The 24,773-nt window shown below is 54.0% G+C and overlaps 1 protein-coding gene across 5 annotated transcripts; it reads left to right on the top strand.

The window, feature by feature from the left end:
- The first annotated feature begins 743 nt into the window (after window positions 1–743).
- Window positions 744–24,773, top strand: TOP3B (DNA topoisomerase III beta). Of its 5 annotated transcripts, XM_033098127.1 has the most exons (20): window positions 744–812; window positions 1,098–1,176; window positions 6,794–6,924; window positions 7,944–8,125; window positions 9,304–9,435; window positions 10,747–10,853; window positions 11,462–11,536; window positions 12,872–13,068; window positions 13,505–13,661; window positions 14,434–14,547; window positions 15,979–16,069; window positions 17,624–17,778; window positions 17,938–18,043; window positions 18,826–18,972; window positions 19,073–19,246; window positions 21,091–21,219; window positions 21,699–21,848; window positions 22,213–22,313; window positions 22,970–23,171; window positions 24,210–24,766. In XM_033098127.1, the coding sequence occupies exons 4-20, from the start codon at window positions 8,056–8,058 to the stop codon at window positions 24,689–24,691; spliced, it is 2,589 nt and encodes an 862-aa protein (XP_032954018.1). In that variant the 5' UTR covers window positions 744–812; window positions 1,098–1,176; window positions 6,794–6,924; window positions 7,944–8,055; the 3' UTR covers window positions 24,692–24,766. The 5 variants fall into 5 exon arrangements, with proteins under 5 accessions (XP_032954018.1, XP_032954016.1, XP_032954017.1 ...); XM_033098125.1 differs by lacking the exon at window positions 6,794–6,924; XM_033098126.1 differs by lacking the exons at window positions 1,098–1,176; window positions 6,794–6,924 and having other exon boundaries at window positions 755–812.

Below are 24,773 nucleotides of genomic sequence, written 5' to 3' on the forward strand. Positions count from 1 at the left end.
AAATACGTTTTGAAGACAGTGATACATAATGAATGAGAGAGGAATCCGGGATGCCTTCAAAGCATTGGGTTTGAGCAATCAGGAAGATGAAGTTGGAGATGGAGAGTCCGCCAAGGAGTGAGTGAGTCAGTTGGTTTGAAATCATAAGTTCTATTTTGAAAGTGAAATCTCACTATGATTCTTATTTTTTGGTATTGCCCAACTTTAGTTTGACCATAGAACTTTTCTTTTTCCAGAGTATTTATCAGGGCTAGTATTCCAATAGAGGCAAGTTGGGAAGAGTGTCTACAGGGCTCAAAGGAAATGTGTGTACGCTTGTAAAAGATATTAAAATATGGTCATAAAAATTATTTAAAACGTCTATATCCCTAATGCTTTATCACAAAAAAATACTTTTATTTTTCCAATTCATCTTACAGATATAATTTACACAGTTCATTCATTCATTCCACAAATGTTTGTAGCATTGAAAGAAGCCTGCTATACACACATCTGTAGTTTTAATTATTTTAATGATTAACTATATATATTTTCATGCTTATCATCCAGTTTTTTCATAATCATTATAATGATCATTGTCAATATTGCCTCCCCGCGGGCAGAATGGGGACTACCTGCAGATTGTGGTTTGCAAAACGACTTGGGGCTGCGCTGCCGGAACGTGCAAGCCACGGAACCCATGGAGGGAGACGTGCGGGTGCCGGAGAGCAGGCAGTCGCAGGGACGCCAGCGGCTGCTGGACCCGGAAGTAGCGGTTGCCTGTGGCCGCTCTGAGAGCCGGAGCCGTAACCGGAACCGCGGCGGAGCTGCGGGTGAGAGGCAGGCGGCGGGTGCCGCGCGCAGGGCTCAGGGATGTGGGAAGGGAGCCCTTTTCTCGGGCATGTGTCCCGAATGCTGGCCGGGCACCGAGGGTCCCGGGACTGGCTCTTTGCGTTCTTGCTACCTCCTCCCTCCTTGTGGTGGTTCAGGGAGGTGGTGATAGGCCAGCGCTTAGCCAGTTGTCTGGAAAGAGCAGATGCTGTAGTTAATACCCTTCTCCATCGAACCTGCTCGCAGTTCTTTGAGATGGGGTCTGTTGTCCGAATCTGTTGTCACAGGTAGGGAAACTGAGGCTCAAGGAGGCCGTGCAGCGGTCGGGCCAGGATTGGGCTCAGGTCGGCGAGGCTCCAGGTCAAGGTAGGTTCCACTCGCAACTGCCTGGGCTCCAGCTCAGGGAGTCTTGAGGGTGCCCGGGCGTTTCTCTGAGTTGTTGATGTAGATGAGGGAGGGTATTTTTGTGAACAAATTAACTAGAATCCAGGGGCGGTAATTTCTCAAAGATGCAAAAAAAAAAAAAAATGGCTTTGTCTTGTCTCCTTACTGCCCAACCTTTGGGAACCAGAAGTCAGGCCAACGTGGACGTGATAGCCATTGAGCCCTGGGGTTCCTAGAGCCTTTGCAAAGAACGGTCATCTGATACTAGTCTGAACTCCAATTTACTCATAGTTTAAAAAATTACGACGCAGGCCTTGTAGGGTTGATGGCGAGATTAAATAGTGTTTATAGCAATAGCATTCCTCATACAGAGGAGGAGCTTAAGAAACGGTTTTCTTTCCCTCTTTTCCTGACTCCATGGGTATTTGATGAAGTTACTAAGGTGGGAAATCCTAGGGCTCTAAATGCTGTTCAGACCACTGCTCGGCCTCCACTCCTAAGCTAAATCCTCTTGTTCATAAGACACTGACGTGAAAAGACTTTATCTACAGTGTGTCCCAGAGGACACATACCATTGTGGTATTGCTGGTGAGAGTTGACAAGGTAGTAACAGACTGATCTGCTGCTCCTTTTCACTTTCAGCCCTCCTAATTACAGTCCCCAATTTGGAGTGTTTGCTATCAACACCCCCTTAGCACTTGCTAATCTCCCTTTCTGAAATAAGAGGACAAACTTCAGTCTCAGAGCTTTGGCAGGCAACAAGATCAAACTTGGTAAACCACATAGGTTACCGGAAAGAAACTTGTTCTGGCCATTGATTACAGGCTTTCAGTGCCTATGAGGCTGTAAAATGTCCCCTTTTTATATATATTTAAACTTTTTTAAAAAGCAAATCTTAAGTGAATAATAATGTTGGTAAGGCACAAGCATTAAGATGGTATATAAATAAGGTTTGCAAACGGTTGCCTTCAGCTTTTGTTCTCATTGACTTCCATTTGAAATTGGAGATGTGCCTTAATGAAAAAAATGGGGACACCCTAAGATTAATCAGAAGATTAAAACAAAACAACAAAAAACATGTACCCAGCTGGAAGAAGGAAACATGAGTTCCCCCCTCAATTCAACCAATTCCCTGGGTTACCTTTGGAAAATGCTTTCTTTGAGTCTTAAATTTGTTTTTCATCCTTGAGATAGTGGTATCATCAACCAAGGCCCTTTCCCCAGGATTCCATGATTCCGTATCCTTAAATGAAATGATATTTTTTCCCTAATAAAACAGAACATTACAAAGTACTCATGCTCAGAACATTACAAAGTACTCATGCAGTACGGAGGTATAAACTGTTGAATTAGAACCTGTGATTCTTGAGAGCCAGACGGCTGAAGAGAGGCACGTATCGTCGGTGAGTTAGCATCTGCACAGCCTGACAGGTGGACAGGTGATCTGAAATTGGGACTAATGCTGATGGGCCTTTGTGTGACTGTCCAGTTGTATCCCTAGCCCTGGATCAATGAGGCCATCCCTTTGAAATTGCTAGGACAAATTGCTTCTCTGTAAAGGGATCTTTAGAGAAGAATCTTAATGATTTACTGAAAAGGTGCTTAGGATCCATAGGTATAAAGGGGAATAGTGGAGATGTAAGATTTCTAGAAACTTGGACACCATGGAAAAAAACATCGAGAAGGAGAAGTATTTACAACACTCTTACAAATTTAAAGTCAGTTTTTAAATTTTAGACATCTAAAAGAGTATTTTTATTCACTTTGCAGATTGAATTACTCATATTTTCAGTCATTCATTCAATCAGTATTTGCTCATGGTCTACTACTTACCATCAGAGTAAATAAAACCCCTATTCTCCTGGAGCTTATTTAAATTCTAAGAAGTGTAAGACAAAACAAACAAGTAAGTAGATGGAGACTGTCAGGTATAGTGGTGATTGCTCCAGGGATGTAAAGCAGGGCCGCTGCTCTATGCGGGGTGCTCACAGAGGCAGTACAGGATGAAGGCTTAGTGCATGGGTTGTAGAACAAACAGGCCCGGGTTTGTATTCAAGTCCTGCCACTTGAGCTCGGGTCTCTCTGACCCCACAGTTCCAAATGTGGGGCAGCACAGTTGTAGCACCCCCAAACGAGGAGACTGGCAGCACTGCCAGTGCCTGGCATGTCGTCACTACACTATAATTGCTGGCTACTCTTGTGACACAGAAGTGAGAAAACCTGAGGAAGTGTTTTAGGATAGAACCTTTTAACAGATCTGGAAGGGATGGAAAAGTCAGACTCCCTCTCAGAGCAATCTCCCTTTGCTGCCAGTTTCCCCCTCTGACCTCTGGCTTCTCTGGGTGGGGAAGGGGCGCCTCTGGGTTGCCTTGAAGCCTCACTTTTGGGTCTCTGACTTTGGTAGAACTGAAACCTCCCCAGGATGGAGAGCAGAGGCCACATAAGGACAGTCTTAGTTGTTCATTCATTCATTCAGCAAGCATTCAGTGCTGCTGGGTGTCACATAATACAACAAAACTAGATGCCATCCATCGGGTGGGGTGATGGGTGGGGAGACACAGCAGTGATGCCAGGCGTGGTTTTCAGGGAGGGGTGGGGGCGTCAGAGCCAGTAGAATCTGGGGGAGAGTGACCTAGGTGGAGGCCTGAGGACAGGAACAACCAGGGACACACAGGAAGGGAGGAGGTGCTGTTTGGGAGGATGGCAGTGAGGGCGCACAGCAGGGCAGTGGGCGGTGCAGCCTGGGTGATGGTCGGGTCAGTGAGCTCCTCTGCACACTGTCCGGGCGGTCATTCCAGGAGTTCTAGGCTTTCTGTTTCTGAGGTGGTGGTTTATTTAGGAGGAGCATCCAAGAACTTATTTTGAGGGAAAAAGCAAACTAATGTTATACTCGGGGCAGCTTTCTCATAAAGAATATTGATTTCACTGAGGTCGTCCAGTGTCTTGCGACAAGGGACGGGGTTGGCAGCCCAAGGCAGGCCCTGGGCCACTTCCCCTGGACAGTGTGAAGAGTGACAGAAGCCCCTGCAGAGAAGATGATTTCCTTGGCATCCTTTCTGAAGGCTGCCCTTTCCAGCCCTTCGTTATTTTTCTGGTTTTATTTTATTTTGTCTTTAGTTTTGAATCCGTAGTCAGTTCTTTTGACCAATCATGTTTGTCCACAGCACTAAATGTAAAAGGTGCAGGAGGCAATGTGGGGAGCAGGAAGACCTCCCAGCCCCAACCTTCAGGCCCTGACCCCACCCTGTCCCCAAGCGAATGCTTTGACCATTTGTTTTCTGAAATGTGTGTGTCCCCACAGATGGCAGCACTCTGCATACACCATAACGTGCCCAACTTTCTTCATGTCATTTCTCGGTGACCTGATCCGTATTGTTTGCTCCTTTCTCGCTGCATCCTGGTGCATCCTTTCTCGCTGCTGCCTGGTGCTCCATGGTACAGATACACCATAGTTTTAGTTAACAATTCCCTGTGGACCTACACTAGATTGTTTCTAATTTTCTATTATGAATAATACTGCTGCAGAGAATTCCCCAGCAGTGTGTTTCATCACAGATGCCTCCATGTCCTGCCTCGGGGAATTGGTGTCCACATGACAACCTTGCCAGTGCCTGATCTTGCTTCCGTGGCCTCCTCTCCCACTGTGACCTTGCCCACGCCCACCAGGCCCCACACCACTGCCTGAGCCCCATCAAGCTCCTTGCCTTCCCACCTTGCTCCCGTTGACTCCCAGTAGCAGGACCCTCTAGCGCACACTCTATGTGGACCCTCCCCATGTCCCCTCTCCCTCATACTCGCCTGGCAGATCCATCCCTGCTAAATCCAACTGTCCCCTGCTGTCAGCCTGTCCCAGCGCCACATCCTCTCCTCTCCATGCTCACATCCGAGAGCAGCCCTTGCTCACCTGCACCTTCTCTTTTCACTCTACTGGACCAGTCTCATCCACGTACAAACATGCTGGCTTATCTTCCATCTTAAACAAAATGAAACAGTGCACTGTTCCCCTCGCCTTCTCCCAGACTTTCTTGAGTTCACTTCACACAGGGTTCGCCTTTGTCACTGTATCAAACAACACCCATCAAGGTCACCAGGTACCTTCAAATTGCCAGACCTGTGGTCATGTCTCAGCTGTCCCCTTGCCAGGCCTGCCAGTAGCCTTTGACAGCAATGGCTCCCCCTGAAGTGCCTTTTCCCTTGGCTTTCAGGACCACGCCTCTCCTGACTCACCACATCCCTTTACCCCTGTCTGGACTCCTTTCCCACCGCACTCCCTGCACATGCCACCGCCGCCACCGCCGCCTCCTCTGTTTAACGGGCAGCTCACACTCAACACGCCTGAAACATGGCACCCCAGCCGGAACCACTCCTTCCTCAATAATTGCTATCTCAGCAAATGCGAATCCCATCCTTTAGTTGCCTAAGCCAAAGCCTTGACATTCTTGACTTGCCTCGCTTTCCCCCTTCTCAGTCCTGTTGGCTCTGCCTTCAGAATCTGCCCAAACTCCGAATTCCCCTCTCTACCTCTGCTGCTGCCCCTCAGACCCCGGTCACTCCCTTCTGCTGGGCAGCCAGAGGGGTCCCTTTAACACTTGAAGTCATATCATCCTGCTCCTGCACTGCCTCCCAGCGCCCTCAGAGCAAACCCACAGCCCAAGCCGGAGGCCTGCATTCTTCACACCTGCCTCGTCTCAACACCCCCAGGCTCCTGGCTGGCCCTCGACCCTGCCCTGGTCCTTCGGCTGGACTCTTCTCCCAGACACAGCGTGTCTCACTCCCGCCTTGTACCTCCCTGCCCTGCACTGGTTTGCCTCATGTGGCACATTAGGCGTGCATCCCAGAGGACAGGCCTGGGGTTGCCCAGTGCTGGGTTCCCTGCACCCAGGCCTGGGCCGAGCACGTTGCAGGTGCTCAGTAAATACCTGTCGGATAATTGAATTCATTCCTGGAAGTGCAGTTACTAAGGATGAGTACTTATAGTTTGAGAGAGATCGTCAAATCACTCCACGTAGAGGTTGCTCTGGCTGAACTTCCATCACCTACGTTTGTTTGCCTGTCCCCGCACTCTCACCCACGCATGTGCTCACACCTGCCATCTTTGCTGGTGAGATAAGCACAAGCTCATTCTAGCTCTGATTTGCTTTGATGGGTCTTGTTGGACATCATATCACAAAGGGCTTATTTCCTCATACAGGCAACTCCTAAAAATAAGAAAACAGCAACCCCGTTGACAAAAAATGGGTAAAAAGTATGAATTGACAGTTCACAGGAAAGGAAACCAAATGCTTTTAAACGTGAACGTGAAGAGGTGTGCTTCTGAGTTTCAAAATACTTAGTTTTTCTTTTTTTTATACTGAAGTTCATGTTTTCTAGTTTCATTTTTTTTTTTTTTTTTTTTTTACTTCATCTTAGCTAGATCTGGAATCTGTTTAGGTGGAAATTATAAAGTAAGCCTAACTTTATTTTTCTTCCCAGAAGATTGCCCAGTTATCTCAATACCAGTCTTTTTTTATATACAGTGTTATATTTATCAATGTCATTGTGATATTTATAATGATTAAAAACACGGAAAGGATTCCTATGTCTTTTACTCGGCCAACAGGTATTAAATGTCCTGTATCAAGACAGAACTAGCTGTTGCAATTACCAACAGTGACTCAGACAGCAAGCCCCTCATGTGCGCGGGGAGAGGCGGCAGTAACTAACTGTGGCATGACGCGCAGCGGGTGTAAGGTACCGGGACAGGAGGAAATGGTTCATCCTGCCAATGGGTGTTGGGAGAGCTCCTTAAGGAAGAGTCAGCACTTGACCTGGGCCTTCGGACAGTTGAGCACCATGCTCCAGGCTTGGAGGAATATTTCAAGCAAAAAGAACAGAACCTTGAAAATATGGTTTTTTTCTTTAGATAATGGTGTCTAATTTAATTGGCCAGAGCACAGCCTGGAAAACAAAAGGTGGGGGAGAGCAAGTGGCAAGATAGATTGGAACCTGTTGTGAAGGGCCTCAGGGGCTCTGCTGGGGTCTGGAGCCTCTGACCAGTTGGTCTCAGGTCCAGTTGTGGGTCAGCAGGACTGGGGGAGCCTGGCCTGGGCACCTACATTTTGAAAGCATCCTAGGTCTCAACCCAGGTAGAGGTGTCACCCGTGGAGTACACAGAACTGCAGCATGGGCGGAAGGCCAGGCATCCGCCTTGCCCTGGCCCATCGGCCAACGTTCAAAGGCCCCAACGTATTCCTAACATGGATTTGGGGACAAAACTGAACTGCGGTCACGGGGTCACCTCAGCTTCTCCCAAGTGATGCCGAATTGCCCATGTCATCTCTGAGCCAGATCAGTTTCCTGGGCAGTTGTTTGTCAGTAGTCTTCAAGTTTCCCTAATTTTTCTTTTACTTGCCTAGGGTTTTTTATTTTGTTTTGTTTTGTTTGTTTGTTTTTTATTGGGGAACAGTGTTTCTCCAGGACCCATCAGCTCCAAGTCAAGTCATCGTCCTTCAATCTAGTTGTGGAGGGCACAGCCCAGCTCCAAGTCCAGTCGCCGTTTTCAATCTTTAGTTGCAGGGTGCACAGCGCACCATCCCATGTGGGAATTGAACCAGCAACCTTGTTGTTGGGAGCTTGCGCTCTAACCAACTGAGCCATCCGGCCGCCCTGTTTTGTTTTGTTTTGTTTTTTAAGTGAGTTTCCTTGTTAACAAGTGGCATAGGTCCCACTGGAAGCATTGCTGCTTCCTGCATGTCTTTTCTTCTCTTTAGGAGTCAGCATTGACAGTACTGTTGAGCTGCGGAAGGGCCGTTCCTAAACTTCATTGCTCTTTCCTGAAACTGGAGCCTGAAGGGCCAAGGGCCCTACAAGCCTTAAGACAAGATGAAGACTGTGCTCATGGTTGCAGAAAAGCCGTCTTTGGCCCAGTCCATTGCCAAAATCCTTTCTCGAGGTAGGGAAACACCAACTTGGCGTCTCTCTGGCTTTGATCTATGAGCATGGTCATTCCGAAGTTACACATTATTTCTTTCTTATTCCGAAGCCCGCTGGAGCAGACTTGGTTCAGGACAACAGGTGTTCATGAAACACCTCAGTATTGGTCACTGCAGACGCATTCACTGCCACAGCCAGCGTGAGCCAGGGCTGGGGCTCCCAGAAGACACAGGCATAGTGGCAGATGCGGACAGGCCAATGTGAGAGAGCCATGTGGGTCGGGGTTGTTGGTCGCAAGCAACAGAAACCAGCCCCGGGACCTTACACGGAAAGGGAACCCCCTGGAAGGAGGAAGACACAGCCAGGACCCCACCCCGGTCTCAGTCTGACGAGGCCGTGTCATGGGACGCTCGCCACTGCCCTGAACCTGCCGCAGCTCCCATGCCTGTGTTACGCCAGAGCAGCCACCAGGCTGAGCCTTGGCTATGGCCCTCCTGGAACACCAGGTGCTGGGAAAGGGAACATCTGCCCCCACCCCCCAGTACTGGGGTGGTCGGTGGGGTGCTGCTTCCCTTCCTGCCTCTGAATTCCTTCCAAATAGGAAGGGTGTTTGGGTCCTGGGGACCCAGAAATGGCAGGCGTCCACCTTGCCTCCCCCCTGCTTGGTCCCGTGGCTAAAGGAGAAGGAGACCCTGAGACAGTGGGATGAGAAGTCGTGGCCCAAAGGGAAGGGGAGACCCCAGAATGCCCCATACTCAGAGGCCAAGAAAGTTTAGCTCAGGGGGTGTTAGTGGGGAGCATGAGGAGACACCATGGAATTCAATAACTGAGAGGTCCCTGGGAACCTCTGAGTAAAGTTTGAGAGAAGCAAAGCAGAAATCGAAAGCGTGAACACAGAAATGCAGAGAATGAGCCCAAGAGTGTCTTCCCTTGCGAGTCCAGAGGAGGGCGCTCCAGGCGCCCAGCCAAGCCGAGGCTGCGTGGCACGCACCTGTGCTCATTGGTTACTGATGGTGTTTTCCCTGAGAACCGGGGGACCTCTCAGCACCTGGTAGTTCGCTGCAGTGGCCTGAGGAACGTTATCACTGACTGCTCTGGGGTAGGGGGACTCCGGCCCTCCGAGAGGCAGCGCTGGGGACCCGGGCCTCTGCGGCGGCTGCAGCTCGCTGATGCAGGCATCCCTGTGCTTCTCCGCAGGGAGCATGTCCTCACACAAAGGGCTGAATGGGACCTGCTCAGTGCACGAGTACACCGGAACCTTCGCGGGCCAGCCAGTCCGCTTCAAGATGACCTCCGTCTGTGGTCATGTGATGACCCTGGACTTCCTGGGTGAGCCCCCCACCCACCCTCTATCCCGCTGAGGGAACCCTGCACCAGGCTGCCCAGGGTCCAGTTGGAGCCAGGAGAAGGCTCTGGGCAGAGAAGTCCACAACCCATGAGTCCTGAGGCCCGCACATTGTGGAACGATGACCTAAGGTCTCTGGGTGAGGCACCCAGAACTCAGGCTCTAGAGCTCAGCACCTATGGGTCCCCATTCCAGTGGCACCCTTAGTCGCTGCATGCCCTATGCACCTTTGCAGACTGGAAACGGTGGTGTTCACTTCAGGGGGGCCTGGCCTGAGCAGGCGTTGGGGAGAAGGCTCTGCTCCTCCTGTGTCACTGCTGTCCACGGGTCACTCAGTGGCTGTCATTGTCATCCTTGTGTTGTTGTTCATCCCCTCGGGGTGGCCAACATTGGTGATGCCCGGGGGCAAGGTGCAGGGCCGTGTGGTTGTCAGGAGTCCAGCCCTGGCTCTGACCCACACTCCACCGCTCGCAGGCTGGGCCTGGGACACTCACTGAACCTCCAGGAATTTCTGCTCCTCCTGTGTGAAATGGGTCTTATGACAGTGCCCTCTACTTCCCAGGACGGTCTGTGGACACAGTGTGACAGTGAAGGTAGCGTGCTTAGCACAGGGCCGGGCACACAGCAAAGCCTCAGTACTTCTTGCTACTCAGTGACAGCAGTGACACCAAGTCAGTTGTGTGGCTGAGCATTCAGACCCTGAGCTTTACCACCAGCCAGCATGTGGGGAGCCAGGATTTGAACTTGGCTCTATCTGACACATTCTCCCAGGCTGCAAGAAATGGGGCCTAAAAGAAAGCCAGAGCATTGAACATACGAGCACTGAGCCCCGAGTAGAGAAGTAGGTAGATGTCCCCGGCATGAGGCCCAAACAAATTGATTCTCCAGGGGCGTCAGCTGAGCACCTGTCATGTGCCCGGTCAGGTGCTGGGTGGGGCCAGAGGGTTACAGAATCCGGGCTAGAAGAGCAGATGAAGCATGAGTGACATGATTCAGTGCTTTGACAAAGTGAGCCGGCCCAGGAGTGTTGCTTCCAGCTGCAGGGACCATCCTGGAAGTGAGGCGGGAGCGGCTGCCCTGCCCAGTGGTGGCTCCCGTGGGTGGCTGAGGTGTGATGTCAGCTCAGCAGCCAGGAGGGGAAAACTGCTGAAGGCAGGCTCTGCCTCCACTGTCAGGGTAACCCTGGGCCAATTGTTCTCCCCATTTGTGAGACCACTGTCTTCCTGGGGTTATGATGGTCTTGGAGGCCAGGCTCTGAAGTGTGATTCAGATGTCACTGTGCCGGTGGTTTCTAGGAAAGTACAACAAATGGGACAAGGTGGACCCTGCAGAGCTGTTCAGCCAAGCGCCGACAGAGAAGAAGGAAGCTAACCCCAAGTTGAACATGGTGAAGTTCCTGCAGGTGTGTGGCGCGCTGGCACGCAGGGAGGCCTTTCCCCTGGCTCCCTGCCCCTGCCCTGCGCAAGGAGGTATTTGCCCCCAGCCCTAAGCTGGCCTCACAGTCCTTTTTGTGAGTGGCCCCTGCTGTCCCATGAGGCATCTTTCAGGCTTGCTCCTCCCCTCACTACACAGTGGGCCACCCGAATTCTGCTTTTAAGATTGTTTGGTGGTGGGGGTGCTTTTTCTCATTTTGAAACAAATGTATACACATTATGAAAAATTAGAATATATGCATAAGTAGAAAGAAGAAAATATTAAGATTACGTGAAAACCGCTATTAACGGTTAGGGTTATTTCATTTCAGTCCTTTTTCTGTGCCGTTTTGGGGGTTAAGATCTTACTGCATTTTTAACATTTTTTGCTCCACAAAACAACAGTCCTGAACTAAATTCCTTTCTGAGTGGCTAAGCCAGTCTAACTAGCTAGCTCTTCTGCCCGCCTGTGCCCCCCCCACCAGTTTCCTAAACAGCTGGGGGAGGGGCGGGTCTGCTTGGGAGTCACGTGGGAGGCCATGGGTGGGCACTTAGGAGGCGCTGTGACAGGTGCGAGTCCCTGTGTGTGGTGTGGCAGGTGGAAGGCAGAGGCTGTGACTACGTCGTGCTGTGGCTGGACTGCGACAAGGAAGGGGAGAACATCTGCTTCGAGGTGAGGCTGGGCCCCACGTGGCCCCCACTTCCGGCCTTCCTACCACCTGCCCCACCATTCCTGGGGCCGAAGGAGGGAATCAGCTACACCGGCTCCAAATGCCTTTTGTTCTCCTTTGTTTTGGAAATTCTCTAGACACTGTACTATGCTCTACTAAAGGTGATGGAGTGTTCTTTCACCTGCTGGGGGCACGCTGTGTGAGCAAAGGTAAAGAGGGCAGAATTTGCCAGATGGACTCAGGTTTCAGAATGGGGCTCTCGAGGAGAGTGTTGCTGTTTAGCGTCCCAGCCCACTCAGCACCTTTCAGGGACCTTAGATTGATGCCGCTGACACCTGGCGCTCTTCCTCACTCCTTTCACATGCCTCATGCTTCTCATCTCCCGCCTTCACACGCCCTCTCCCCACCCAGGATGCCCTCCCACGGCTGCCTCAGCCGTGGTGCGCTAGCACAGGTATCACCTTGTGCCCCTCAGGCTGTGACTCTGTACAGGTCATCCTCCTGCCTCTGCATCCCTAGCTCTCACCAGGGCCTGGCACACCTCGGGGCTCAGGAATTGCTTCCAGCGCAGGAGGGAACACGGGGTACCCCACTCCAGCACAGCACCCTCAGCAAACTTAATCACACCGTCTCTTCCTAGACAACCCTCTCCTGTCCCCTCCCCTGCAGGGCTGTTCCTCCCTAGGGGGCCTTTGCAGCTGGTGGTGAAGAACAGTGGCAGCTCACAGGGCTTTCTCCCTTCAGAAACGAAGCCACTTCTTCCCTGTAAAGAAGCTGCATGGCCAGGCTCCAGCGTGACTCCCCTCCCACTGCACGGCCTTCTTAGTGAGTCTGGCTCCAGGACGCCCATTGTGTTTTAGCCCTGAGCTGCCCAAGCCCCCCAGAGTGGGGGTCACCCGTGACCTTCTCACTGCTGCCCTTTGCCTTTTCCTCTTCATTCTTTTCCCCTGTCTTTTTTTCCGGTCTCTTAGAAGTTCTACCCCTCCCGCTTGTCTTGAAGAAGGGGAAATGTGTCCAGTGGGGGGAAGTGGGGGCTCAGTGCCTAGTGTCCGTGGCAGTGTCATTTCCTGGTTTGGTGGGGATGGGAGCAGAAGATAAGAGAGAAGGTGGCGACCTGCAGGACGGTAGTGAGAAGGCGGTATTTGAAGCCATGTGGCAAAAGTATGTGGAAAGACTGAGGCTTCTGGAAGGGGAGGGAGACAGAGGAGGGTCTTGTAAGAGTGGAGAGAATCGCACACAGCACGGAGGCTCAGCTCTGGAGAGGAGTCAGGCCCCTGGTGGGGTGTGGAGCGGAGGCAGACCCCTTGCAGGTGGTCACAGCCTGCCGCCTCCCCCAGGTCCTGGACGCTGTGCTGCCCGTCATGACGCCTGCACACGGTGGCGAGAAGACAGTGTTCCGGGCTAAGTTCAGCTCCATCACAGACACAGACATCTGCAACGCCATGGCCCGCCTGGGCGAGCCCGACCACGACGAGGCGCTCTCGGTGGACGCCCGGCAGGAGCTGGACCTGCGCATCGGCTGCGCCTTCACCAGGTGCTGGCCGCCCTCCCTTTGGCCAGAGCCCCTGCCCTTGCTGGCCCCCATCCGTGGCCCCTGGGCCTGATCAGCACCCTGCAATTGTCAATATTTTGAAAACCGTCTATTCAGCTAGAATAGACCACACAAGCTACCACTTGAAAAACTGTTCGTCCGCACTGTGGGTCTCAAGGAGAGGGCGGAGGGGATGGAATACAATGGAAGTGCTTCCTGGCCCAGGATGGACGGAAACTTTGCTCTCAGAAGGCTTTCTGTGTCACGGGCACACACACCCTCCCTGACCTCCGTGCTGAGCGCATCCGCCTTAGCACCTCTCTGCACCCACCAGCTAGCCTGTCCTGGACTCCCAGGGGCGGTTAACGATGTGTCTTGAGCAAATGGATGACTGAAATATCCTTCTCTCCTCCCACCCTTCCCCCACCCCTCCTTGTAGGTTTCAGACTAAGTACTTCCAGGGGAAATACGGCGATTTAGACAGCTCCCTCATCTCCTTTGGGCCGTGTCAAACCCCCACCCTGGGATTCTGCGTGGAGAGACATGACAAAATCCAGTCCTTCAAACCAGAGACCTACTGGGTGCTGCAGGCCAAGGTTTACTTTCCTTCCTCTGTTCCCTCTGGGTCTTCCAGGTTTGGCTGTGGATTCTGAGAGTTTCTCATCAGCGTAGTCCTGCAGGCCCTTTAGGCTGAGGGCATAAGTGTGGACAGCAGTACAGATGAGGGAGGCCAGAGAGGGGTGTGCAGGGTGTCCAGGAAAGGAACCCCAGCCTTCATGGAGAGGCAGGATAGGGCTCGACCTGGATGCATTGAATTTGGGTAAACGGGAAGGAACTCAGCTTTCGTAGTGTGGGGTGAGGTTACCCCTCAGGGCCGTCAGCTGCCATGGTCACATCCAAGGGCTGACTTTCAAACTGTAAGGTCTTATAATACCTTCTCCAAGTAAAAGTCTCCATGGAAGATTCTCGTAAGATTTAGAACATAATGCAGAGCTGCTGCATTTGACATGGAGCGTGGGGCCTCTGGATGGGGCCATACCCAGTGCTGGCCGTGGGTTAGGTAGTGGGCAGGGAGGGCATGAGAGGTGGCGGTTCTGATGCTCCTTAAGGACACATCAGCCTCGGCTTTGGGCTCCCCTCGTGAGACCATCTGCCTGGTCTCGGGGAGGCCGCTGTCAGAGCAGTCTTCCCCTGGAGAGGGGCTGCATATCTGCCTCTGCTGTCTGCGCACACCTGCACACGTACAGCTGCAAGACTTTAGAGCTGCCAGGCAAGGACCAGCTTCCTCCACCCCAGTTCTCATCCTTATCACTGGGCTTGCCTGGGTACTTTTTCTCCCATGTTCTCCTTTTGTCCTTCTTCCCACAGGTTAATGTCGATAAAGACAGATCTCTCCTTTTGGACTGGGACCGAGTGCGCGTGTTCGACCGGGAGATTGCACAGATGTTTTTAAACATGACCAAGCTAGAGAAGGAAGCCCAGGTGGGCCTGCTGCACCCACGATCTGTCACTGTTGCGTGGGTGGGAGTAGGTTTGGGAAGCCTCTTGCTAGAGGAATAGCTTTTGACTTAGGGTCACATCTTTCTCCCCCTTTCTGAAACACAGACGTGTTTTGGAAAGAAGAATAGCTACTCACGCAAATACTACTGAGATAGTTCTGCCCACCACCACACTGCCGTGGGCTGCATACCTGCTCTGTCCCCGGCACCGCCCCACTCCTGTGACCTGCCAGGCCCCTTCCATGCTCCCCTTTCCACAGGACCCCCTGCATGAACCTGCCCAGTCACCCAGCTAGCACAGATGCGTCTGGGATCCAAACTTCAGTCAACTTTCCTGGCCTTTCTGGTGCCGTATTTCTTGCTTAGGGTTTTATGACTTGGAAAGACTTGCTGCTCAGCCATTAGAAAGAAAGTGATACCGCCTGGCAAGGAGCTGGATGCCTTAGGTGGGGACAGGTCCCAGGCCATCACAGCAAATGCCCTGCAGCTGTGACAGCTCCTAGAGCCACTGAGACACCTTCTCTTTTCCTTTTCAAGCCTTCCTTGGGTGCCCTCTTGCCCACCCGTGCACTTGACTCAGGTTTCCAGAATTTTTTCTAAAATCGCTTCATGCTTTTGTCTTTGATCTGTTCCTACTGAGACACCATCACTGCTGTCTTCAGCTCTCACACTAGGGACCCCAGTTTCCATGGCTGCACGTACACAATTTGGCCTCAGTGTTCACCCCTCCTTTGTCTGTCTGGAGTTCAGAAGGCCCTGCCGTGGCCAGGTCTACATGGTATTGGCAGGGACAAGGCATTGGGGTTGACTTCTTTAGGTTGCTTCTGCCACATGTAAAATGGAGCCATCTCTTCTGAAAACTGTTCAGTTTAGAGATGGAAAGGGATAACTCAATTGTATTTTATTTAAACTATATGGTGTTTGCAAGTTTCAAAGTAGTTACCAACATTTAAAAATTAGGAGATTTCACATAAAAATCCTGATTTCCAGCTTCTCCTGACAAATCAGAAGATGTAATGATACTAGCAGACCCTGATGGCAGCACTCAGGTGCAGTGAGTGGCAAGCAGCTGCCGCAGAGACAGCCTACACTCCGGGGCCCACCTGACCCCACCTGCCATCCCTGGGACGCTGGCTCCTGTTGGATTTTGAATTTGTAACCCCTTCTCCTGACTTCCCCATTCCTCCAGTTTTTCTCTTTCCCTAGAAAATTATTTTCTTTCTTTTTCCCTTCCTGGGCCTCAATAAATATTCATTCAAGTCTTGAGACCACTGTAAAGAGTGAATTTGAGAAGCAGGGAGACCAAATGAATGAAAGTAGACCCTTTGCCCACACATCCTGATTTTCTCTATTATGGTGCCTCCCCCCACCCCATGTTCCACCCCCAAATCACTGAATCTGTTCTGTCTTCTAGGTGGAGGCCACCAGCAAGAAAGAGAAGGCCAAGCAGAGGCCCCTGGCCCTGAACACCGTGGAGATGCTGCGTGTGGCCAGCTCTTCTCTGGGTATGAGGGGCATTTCTCTATGGGGCAGGCATGCAGCAACCGCGTTCAGCCCCAGCATAGCAGCATCGAGGGGTACAGGGCAGTGCCAACATTCTTACCTCTTCCAGCACTCTGCCTCCATGCTCACCTGTGCTGCACACCCCGCTTCCATGCTCACCTCTTCCAGCACCACCCCCGAGCTCACCTATGCCATGCACCCCCCTTCCATGCTCTTCTTTCTCAGCACCCCCCATGCTCACTTGTGCCAACACTCTCCCTCTGTGCTCACCTGTGCCAGCACCCCCTCTCTGTGCAGTGTTGCCTGAGGCTTAGAGGGAATCTGAGCCTCATGAAGATTTTATTTCTCTTAAATTCCAGAGAGGAAACAAATAAAAATGAACAGGAGAGAGGTTTCCATTTCATAGGATTGTTGGTTAATGCTCAACAGCTTTGACTTTATGTGGGGAAAGTGCAGACCACTTCGTATTACTAAAGGTCTGAGCAGCCCCTGCCAGGACTGAGCACGTGGAAGGCTATCAGCAGGGCCCGCTTGCAAGGCAGGCCCCCTCATGTCCCTGGCTTAGTGGAGTCCCCTCAGAGGCATTAAACTATGGAGTTCAACTCCAGAACCAAACTCTGCTTCAGATCCCAGCTCAGCCCCTTCCTTCCTTATCTTGGAGCCTTGGTTTCCTCACGAGAAAAGAGGAGGATCGCAGTACGCATCTCTCTGGGTTTTTGTAAGGATTAAATGACTGAAACAGCGCGTCCTAACGGTAGCAATGGAAATGCTTGCCCCACCCAGGAGGGACATCCTGGTGTTAGCATCCCGGAGCAGCTTCCCTGGTACAGGGGAGAGCTCAAGGCCCATCTCTCCTGCCCGGGACAGGGGTGACGTAGCCTCTCCACGCCTGATTCCACAGTAGCAAGAAGGGGGTTAGGCTGCAAAGTTGGCAGTCTCTGACAGCTATTGGCCTCCAGGCATTGGTGGCCACTTGGTGGCCTCAGAAAATCATGGGCAATGTTCTCTCGGAGCATCACCTCCAGGGATCTTTGGAGCGTAACAGTGACATTGAGTGACCAGTAGCCAAGTGCCAGGCTCTGCTGATCAAGGAGAAGCAGGAGGACGAGTCCTCCCTCAGGGGCCCTAGAGTGCTGTGAGGACAGAAGCACCTAGGGGGCTCAAAGTGGAGGGCATGTGCTAACTCTGCTGTCACAGCAGGTTGTCAGGAGACCCTGCTGCATGGTTATGGCTTCATGCCAGAGGGGGAGAGGCAGGCGCTCTGAAGGCCATGTTTAGTCAATACAGCACCCAGTGTCGTGAGGGTGACACTGGAGAGGGAGCATCCCTATCTTGGGCCCACCCTCATAGATTGAGGGCCTCAGCCTTGGATAAGTCTGTGTGGGCACAAGCACCTGGCCAGCAGCTCCTCTTTGGGCCGTGCCTGCTCGGAGTCACCCTCACCCTCCCGCCAGGAGGCCCCATCCACCTTTGGGTGAGCCTGAGTGACCACACCGTGGGCAGGCCCCTGGCCATCCCTGGCATTCTGGGCCACCTGAGCCTCTTGTCTCTTGCAGGCATGGGGCCACAGCATGCCATGCAGACCGCCGAGCGGCTCTACACACAGGGCTACATCAGCTACCCGCGGACCGAGACCACCCACTACCCCGAGAACTTTGACCTGAAGGGCCCTCTGCGGCAGCAGGCCAATCACCCCTACTGGGCTGACACGGTGAGCAGAGCTGGGCCCTAACTCCCCACCCCCCAACCTGTTGCCAAAGCCTTGGGACCCAGCTCAGACACTGGCCAAATCCAGGACCAGCAGCAGCTCCCTCTGGATGGGAACCAACCAAACCCAGACTCCCACTCTGTTTTGTCTTCTCTTCCTCAGGTGAAGCAGTTGTTAGCGGAAGGTATCAACCGCCCTCGGAAAGGTCACGATGCTGGCGACCATCCCCCCATCACTCCCATGAGGTCTGCCACAGAGGCTGAATTAGGTACCGGGCGCTCCCCCACCATTCTCTCTCTCTCTCTCTCTCTCTCTCTCTCTCTCTCTCTCTCTCTCTCTCTCTCTCACAGCTTCCTGGGAGGGAAGGGCGAGAAGCTGCAGGGATGTGGCACCTTTGCATGGTATCAGGCCCTGTTGGCAATGTGGGGACTCCCTCCTGCCCAGAACTGCCGCTGGCTGTGGCAAAGGAGGTTACCTGAAAGTTGTGCTCCCTTACCATGGGGTGGCACAGGAGTGAAGTGGTGATGGCAGGCGTGTGATGATGTGCCTTAGGGCAGGGTGCAGGCAGCTGCTCGTGGGAGGCCCTGTACAAGAGAACGCTAGGCAGGAGGGTGAGGAGAGTGGGCAGGTGGCCGTGGACAGAAAGAATGGGATGAGACACGGATAGAGAGTGACAGACTCAATCATGGCACCCACCTCCTACTTCCCACCTAGCCAAGGTGATGCTGGTGGCTGCGTGCGGGGAGGAGGCAGAGGAAGGGAGAACCATGCAGGTGGAAACTGGAGTTGCTTGTGCACAGTCCCAGTTTGGAGTGATGGTGGCATGTCACCAGATAAGGACGGGCGAGGCACCTGAAGCGGGGCAGGAGGTGGAAGCCGAGACTGTGAAGGAACCACGAGGGTGCAAGAGACTTGCTTGCTGTGTGTTTCCTCCCCTCTCGGGCTTCGGAGCAGGCTGGCCGGGGCGTCCTGTGGCCCTGCTGCTTGAGCAGGAATGCCAGGGGTCCTTAGAGCCGAGTCCTCGGTGATCAGCATCTCTGCCTGCTGCAGGGAGCGAGGCGTGGCGGCTCTACGAGTACATCACCAGGCATTTCATCGCCACCGTTAGCTACGACTGCAAGTACCTCCAGAGCACCATTTCCTTCAGGATCGGGCCTGAGCACTTCACCTGCACAGGGAAGACCGTCATCTCACCAGGTAAAATGTGGTACCCAGCTTTGCTCCTCTCCTCACCTCCACAGACAGACGGAATGTTCCCCGTCAGACCAGGGTCTCAGGTAGCTCCCTGTCTCTCCAGGCTTCACAGAGATCATGCCCTGGCAGAGCGTGCCCCTCGAGGAGAGCCTGCCCACTTGCCAGAAGGGCGACACCTTCCCTGTGGGCGAGGTGAAGTTGCTAGAGAAGCAGACAAGTCCGCCTGACTACCTGACGGAGGCTGAGCTCATCACGCTCATGGAGAAGCACGGCATCGGTAGGTGTGCCCACTCGCCTGCCCACCTGCCTGCCCAGGACCCAGGCCCGAGGGTTCCCATCCCAAGACTGGGGCCGGGGGACAGTGCATCCAGAGCTGACTCGTGACCCTTCCGTGCCCAGCACCTGATGACTGGGGCCCAGGGTGTGGCCAGCTGAGCTGGACAGGGTGGCAGTGGGCAGCGCCTTGCCAAGAAGTCCATTTCAGGACCTGGCCTTGCCTGTAAAAGCCAAGATGTGCCCTCATGGGCATTACACCCAGGATGCCAAATGGTTCATTTACAGGAAAAACACAAAAGTCAGATCAGAATCCTCCTGAGTCTACACACAGCCAACCTGGGATTGTCCTGGAATCAGACGACAGGGAAACCAAATTCACAGGCACCGCTTCCCTGAGGGGAGCAGAGAGCCCGACCAGGGCAAGGTTCCTGCACAATACCCAGAATCTTGCCAAGTGGGAATGGGCAGCCCAGGGCAGTTTGCTGGCTCAGAAGAGTAGTCACTGACACACAGCCTCACAGGCGAGCCGGTTTTGCCCAGTCCCGGGTCTAGGGGCTTTGAGCCATGTGCTCACACACCTGGGCCAGCCTCCCTACTGGGGCCTTCTCCCCCGGCACTGCTCGCTCGGGTGGGCACTGCCTGGTCCCTGCTGTGCTGCCCTGGCTGACCAGCCCCCTCCCAGTCGATAGGCTCTGGAGACTGTAGGGCAGTCTAGGCCACTGTACCTGGGCTTAGTTCCATTCCCTGACAGTCCTACAGGTGACTACCAGACAGCAGCTCACCAGAGTCTGGGGTCCTGATGACAGCAGTGGCCTCCACAGGAGAACTGTGCCTGCTTCCAGGAGCCTGGAGGCCTGTGGTGGGTCCTGCCCTGGCAGTCCTCAGCCTGCTGTGCAGTGCGGACCCTGCTCCCCTTGTCTCTCCTGCCCCTTCCTGTTGATGGGACAGCCGTGGCTTCTGACAACCATGCACCAGCTAGCAATTTGGCTAGCAACCTATGGCCAAATTGACTTTACAGCAGTAAACAGGACTCTTGTAACCTAAATGAAACAACATTTGGGGGCAGCAGCCCTGTCGACTGGGGCCTCCAGGACTATGTAAAAGGGCATGGCAAGAGCCCCTCCGATTGGTGACAGTGCAACGGGGAGCGTGCCTGGAGCCCTCCCGAGCCCCACGGGGCCTGGCAGATATAAGCAGCAGCAGGCACAGCACCACTCAGCCCAGCGCAGGGTTCACACCCTGGTCCCGGCCTCATCCTGTGAACGTGGGACCTCACGGCTCCTTCGCCTCCAAGCACCAGCTAAGGAGGCTCCTTAGCACAGGGAAGCAGTAATGGCTGCATCTGCCAATGTCAGGTGACCTTAAAGTACCTCAGGAAGGTGTGTCCTGGAGCAGGGAACCTGCCCTGGGGACTGATCAGCAGGAAATAGTCAAAACAGGGCAGGATTTAGAGAGGACAATTTGGCAGTGAGCTCCTCCATGTTCAGGGGGCTGGGGCGCTGGCTCCGGACTGGGGTGGGTGCCGCAGGATGGAGACAGAAGAAGCCAAGGAGGTCACGCCATATGTGAGGGGCAGGTAGAATGAACTCTGACCTTGGCAGTTATTTAAACTCTCTGAGCCTCTGTCAAGTGGGAGTAAGTACCTGGCACCGGGAGCACTGTCCTCGTGTGTACCAGACAGTGCGTGAAGAGCACGTGGTGTCCCTGGCACAGTGCTGGCTGGGAGCAGCACGAGAGGGCCAGAGAACCAGGGGCCTGTGACAGGTGGGGGTACAGCAGCGCCCGTAGTCCAGTGGGGAGTGTCGGGCAGGCTGAGGGACCCCAGGGCCTTGCTGTGCGTTGCAGGGACAGATGCCAGCATCCCCGTGCACATCAACAACATCTGCCAGCGCAACTACGTTGTCGTGGAGAGCGGGCGCCGGCTCAAGCCCACCAACCTGGGCATTGTCCTGGTACACGGCTACTATAAGATCGGTGAGTCTGGCTGGCCCGTGCTCCCTGGCGTCGCCTCCTGCGGGCCATGCAGTGAGCACCAGCCCCCACTGTAAAGGTGCTGCACCAGCAACTCCAGGACCTGCCCCAGCAGAGGCGCGGCCTGGTGGGTCATGAACAGACAAGTGCAAAGGATCGGAGAGGGGAGGCAAGGGCTCTTCCCCACAGACCAGCTCCCAGCCTGGGTCCTCCCTATTGGCTGTGCTGCTGGCTCTGTCCCCTCAAGGTCCCGAAGAGCATAGACATGGTGGGAGGACTGCCAGGAGCACATCTGTGACTCAGCCCTAGAGACAGATGTCCCTGGCGACTCCACACAGGATTTCCGGGTGGAAGGTCAGGAAAGGCTTAGGATGTGGGAGCCAGCCTGGTGCCTTCCAATTCTGGCTGGGGCTACCATGGCAACCATGGCAACCATGGCCCCTCGGGTGTGAGTGCTCACAGCGGCATCCCCCGACCTGCAGACGCAGAGCTAGTGCTCCCCACCATCCGCAGCGCCGTGGAGAAGCAGTTGAACCTGATTGCCCAGGGCAAGGCCGACTACCGCCAGGTCCTGGGCCACACCCTGGACGTCTTCAAGAGGAAGTTCCACTACTTCGTGGACTCCATCGCTGGTAAGGTCTGCCTCTACCCTGCGCCTAGGTCAGGGCCACCACCACTCGGGGTGCCAAGGGCCCCCATGTGAGACCAGCCCCCAGATTTGGGCTCTACTGGGCGGACAGGCTGATGACGGGTCACCACTAGGCCAGTGTCAGGGTTAAAGAGCCGGTGTATTAACACCACACTCTGCGGTTCTGCCTGTCCCGTGACTGACTTGGAAGCCCCGCCACCCTCAGGGCGGGCAATGTGTTCACTCACAGGTCCTCTACCTCCTATGGTAGCCACCCCTCCAGCTCTGCCGGTTACACCATCCGCTTGTTAGGGAGGTGGGCTGCGCAGGCCAGGAGGATATGACTCTCCTGCACTCCTTGCTTTCAGGCATGGATGAGTTGATGGAGGTGTCCTTTTCACCCCTGGCAGCCACAGGCAAGCCCCTCTCCCGCTGCGGGAAATGCCACCGTTTCATGAAGTACATCCAGGTAGGTGGGGGGTGAAGGGCTGTGACCTTCTGGTCTGCGGCGCCCTATGCACAGACTCAGGCCAGTCTTGTCACCTCTCTGGGCTTCTGCCTTATCCTCAGTCATATTCTTTGTTCCAGCTGTCATGAGAATGACTGAGAAGCCTAAACAGCCTTGCCAACAAACACCTAGTGTCCCCATGACCCCAGGAACACATAAGCTGTTAGGCCACTTACGCACATGTTGTCCATTGTTTCCTAACAACACGTTCCTTACTTTCCTGGGCGTTAACATACATGCCAGGATTTTAGAACTGCCTTTCTTCAGATGTGGAACAAGTATCCTAAGACTCGTGGCCAGGATTCCTAACTGAGAGGTCCTTGCCTGGCAATGTATTATATATTGTGTATTACATGTTACATATTCTATACATGTATTAAGTATGATGCACTACATATTATACATTATGTAGTATGCTGTATTACATACACATGTACACTCCTGTACTAGTATCATGCATGATGTATTACATGTTCCACATATGTATTTCATAGGACTTGTATATTACATATTACATGTTATGTAGTACATGTTCCTGTATTATGGGGAGAATGAGGGTGGGCAGGAGGGTCCGGTGGCGCCAGCAACCCCGTGCCTCTCCCCTGGCATTGCTGCAGGCCAAACCAAGCCGCCTGCACTGCTCCCACTGCGATGAGACCTACACCCTCCCGCAGAATGGCACCATCAAGCTCTACAAGGAGCTCCGGTGCCCGCTGGACGACTTTGAGCTGGTCCTGTGGTCGTCGGGCTCTCGGGGCAAGAGCTACCCGCTATGCCCCTATTGCTACAACCACCCGCCCTTCCGGGACATGAAGAAAGGTGAGCACCTCGTCCCTGGGCTTCAGCTGCTGCCTCCCAAGCTGGGCTGCCCTCTTCCCCTTGGGTATCTGTGATCTCTATGCAACACTAGCCCCTGCCTGACACCACACTGGACTCTGAGGGGATCCCTCCCCGGGCCCTTCCTGTGCTACTAGTGCTAAGATAGAGCCAGGGTATATGTGGGCACTGTTCAGGTGTTAGCCGGCCTGTCTGCCGCTCTCTGTCCAATCATGGGGCAGGTGACTGAGTCAGGTCACCGGGAATCTGGGAAGAAGGCGTGCTGTGCCCCCTCCTACGCTGGGGTGAGTGAGAGGATGCAGTAGGTGGCGTGAGCCCTCGATCAGCGTCCACCACCATTCTCCATCCTTGTGCTTATTACTGGAGAAAGGAGAGTGTGTCCAGGTGGGGCTGAGAGACTGGGCCGAAAATATGAAGGGGGCCCAGGGCCCAGAGTGCGCACCCTCGGCTGTGCTGTCTCCTTTACACCCCACACAGCACCTGGGGTGTCATCACCCCATACTACAAACAGAAAAGAGATGCAGCAAGAGAGGCATTCACCCACATTCTCAGGGGTCCTGGGGAGACCTCGAGGGTCTCTGACTCAAGCTTCTCCCCTGGGGCAGGCACAATCTGTATTTGGGCTCCAGGGACACTGAGGCCCATCCCTGCCCTCCAGCAACTTCCATCGTGGCTCCATGTGGCCCACTGGAATGAGGGCCACTCAGAGCTGCCTGTAACAAGCTATGGACGCAAAGCAAAGGGCAGATGGGCTTGGCTGGAGGCCGCCAAGTAGGCCTTCTGGGAATGACGTGAGCCCGGGGAGGGGATGCCTCAAAGAGTGAGGAGTTTTCAGAAAAGCAGAGAATGGGGGGGGCTCCGGAGCCAAGGGCTGGTGTGCACAAGGCCCAGAGGAGCACTTTCTGCTGGGACGAGGGACCCTTGACTGAAGAACTGAGAGAGGCCCCGGGGCTGGCGTGGGGGCTGCAGCACGGGGCGGGCGGGGCAGGTGTGCCTCACGGGCTGCCCTCTCCCCCGCAGGCATGGGCTGCAATGAGTGCACGCACCCCACCTGCCAGCACTCCCTGAGCATGCTAGGCATCGGCCAGTGTGTGGAGTGTGAGAGTGGGGTGCTGGTGCTGGACCCCACCTCAGGCCCCAAGTGGAAGATGGCCTGTAACAAGTGCAATGTGGTGGCGCACTGCTTCGAGAATGCCCACCGTGTGCGGGTGTCCCCTGAGACTTGCAGCTCCTGTGAGGCTGCCCTGCTCGATGTGGACTTCAACAAAGCCAAGTCCCCACTCCCAGGTGACGAGACGCAGCACACGGGCTGCGTCTTCTGTGACCCCGTCTTCCAGGAGCTGGTGGAGCTGAAGCACGCGGCCTCCTGCCACCCCATGCACCGAGGTGGTCCAGGGAGGAGGCAGGGCCGGGGGCGGGCGCGGGGCCGGCGGCCGGCGGGAAAGCCCAGTGCCAGGCGGCCAAAGGACAAGATGTCAGCCCTGGCTGCCTACTTTGTATGACGACCCCGCCATCCTCGCCTAGGCTCCAGGAGGTTGTCCTTTGAGCTATGGAATCATTAAAACACATTCTGTCTTCTCCAGA

This window comes from Rhinolophus ferrumequinum, chromosome 25 (genome assembly GCF_004115265.2).
Source record: "Rhinolophus ferrumequinum isolate MPI-CBG mRhiFer1 chromosome 25, mRhiFer1_v1.p, whole genome shotgun sequence".
Lineage (NCBI taxonomy): Eukaryota > Metazoa > Chordata > Mammalia > Chiroptera > Rhinolophidae > Rhinolophus > Rhinolophus ferrumequinum.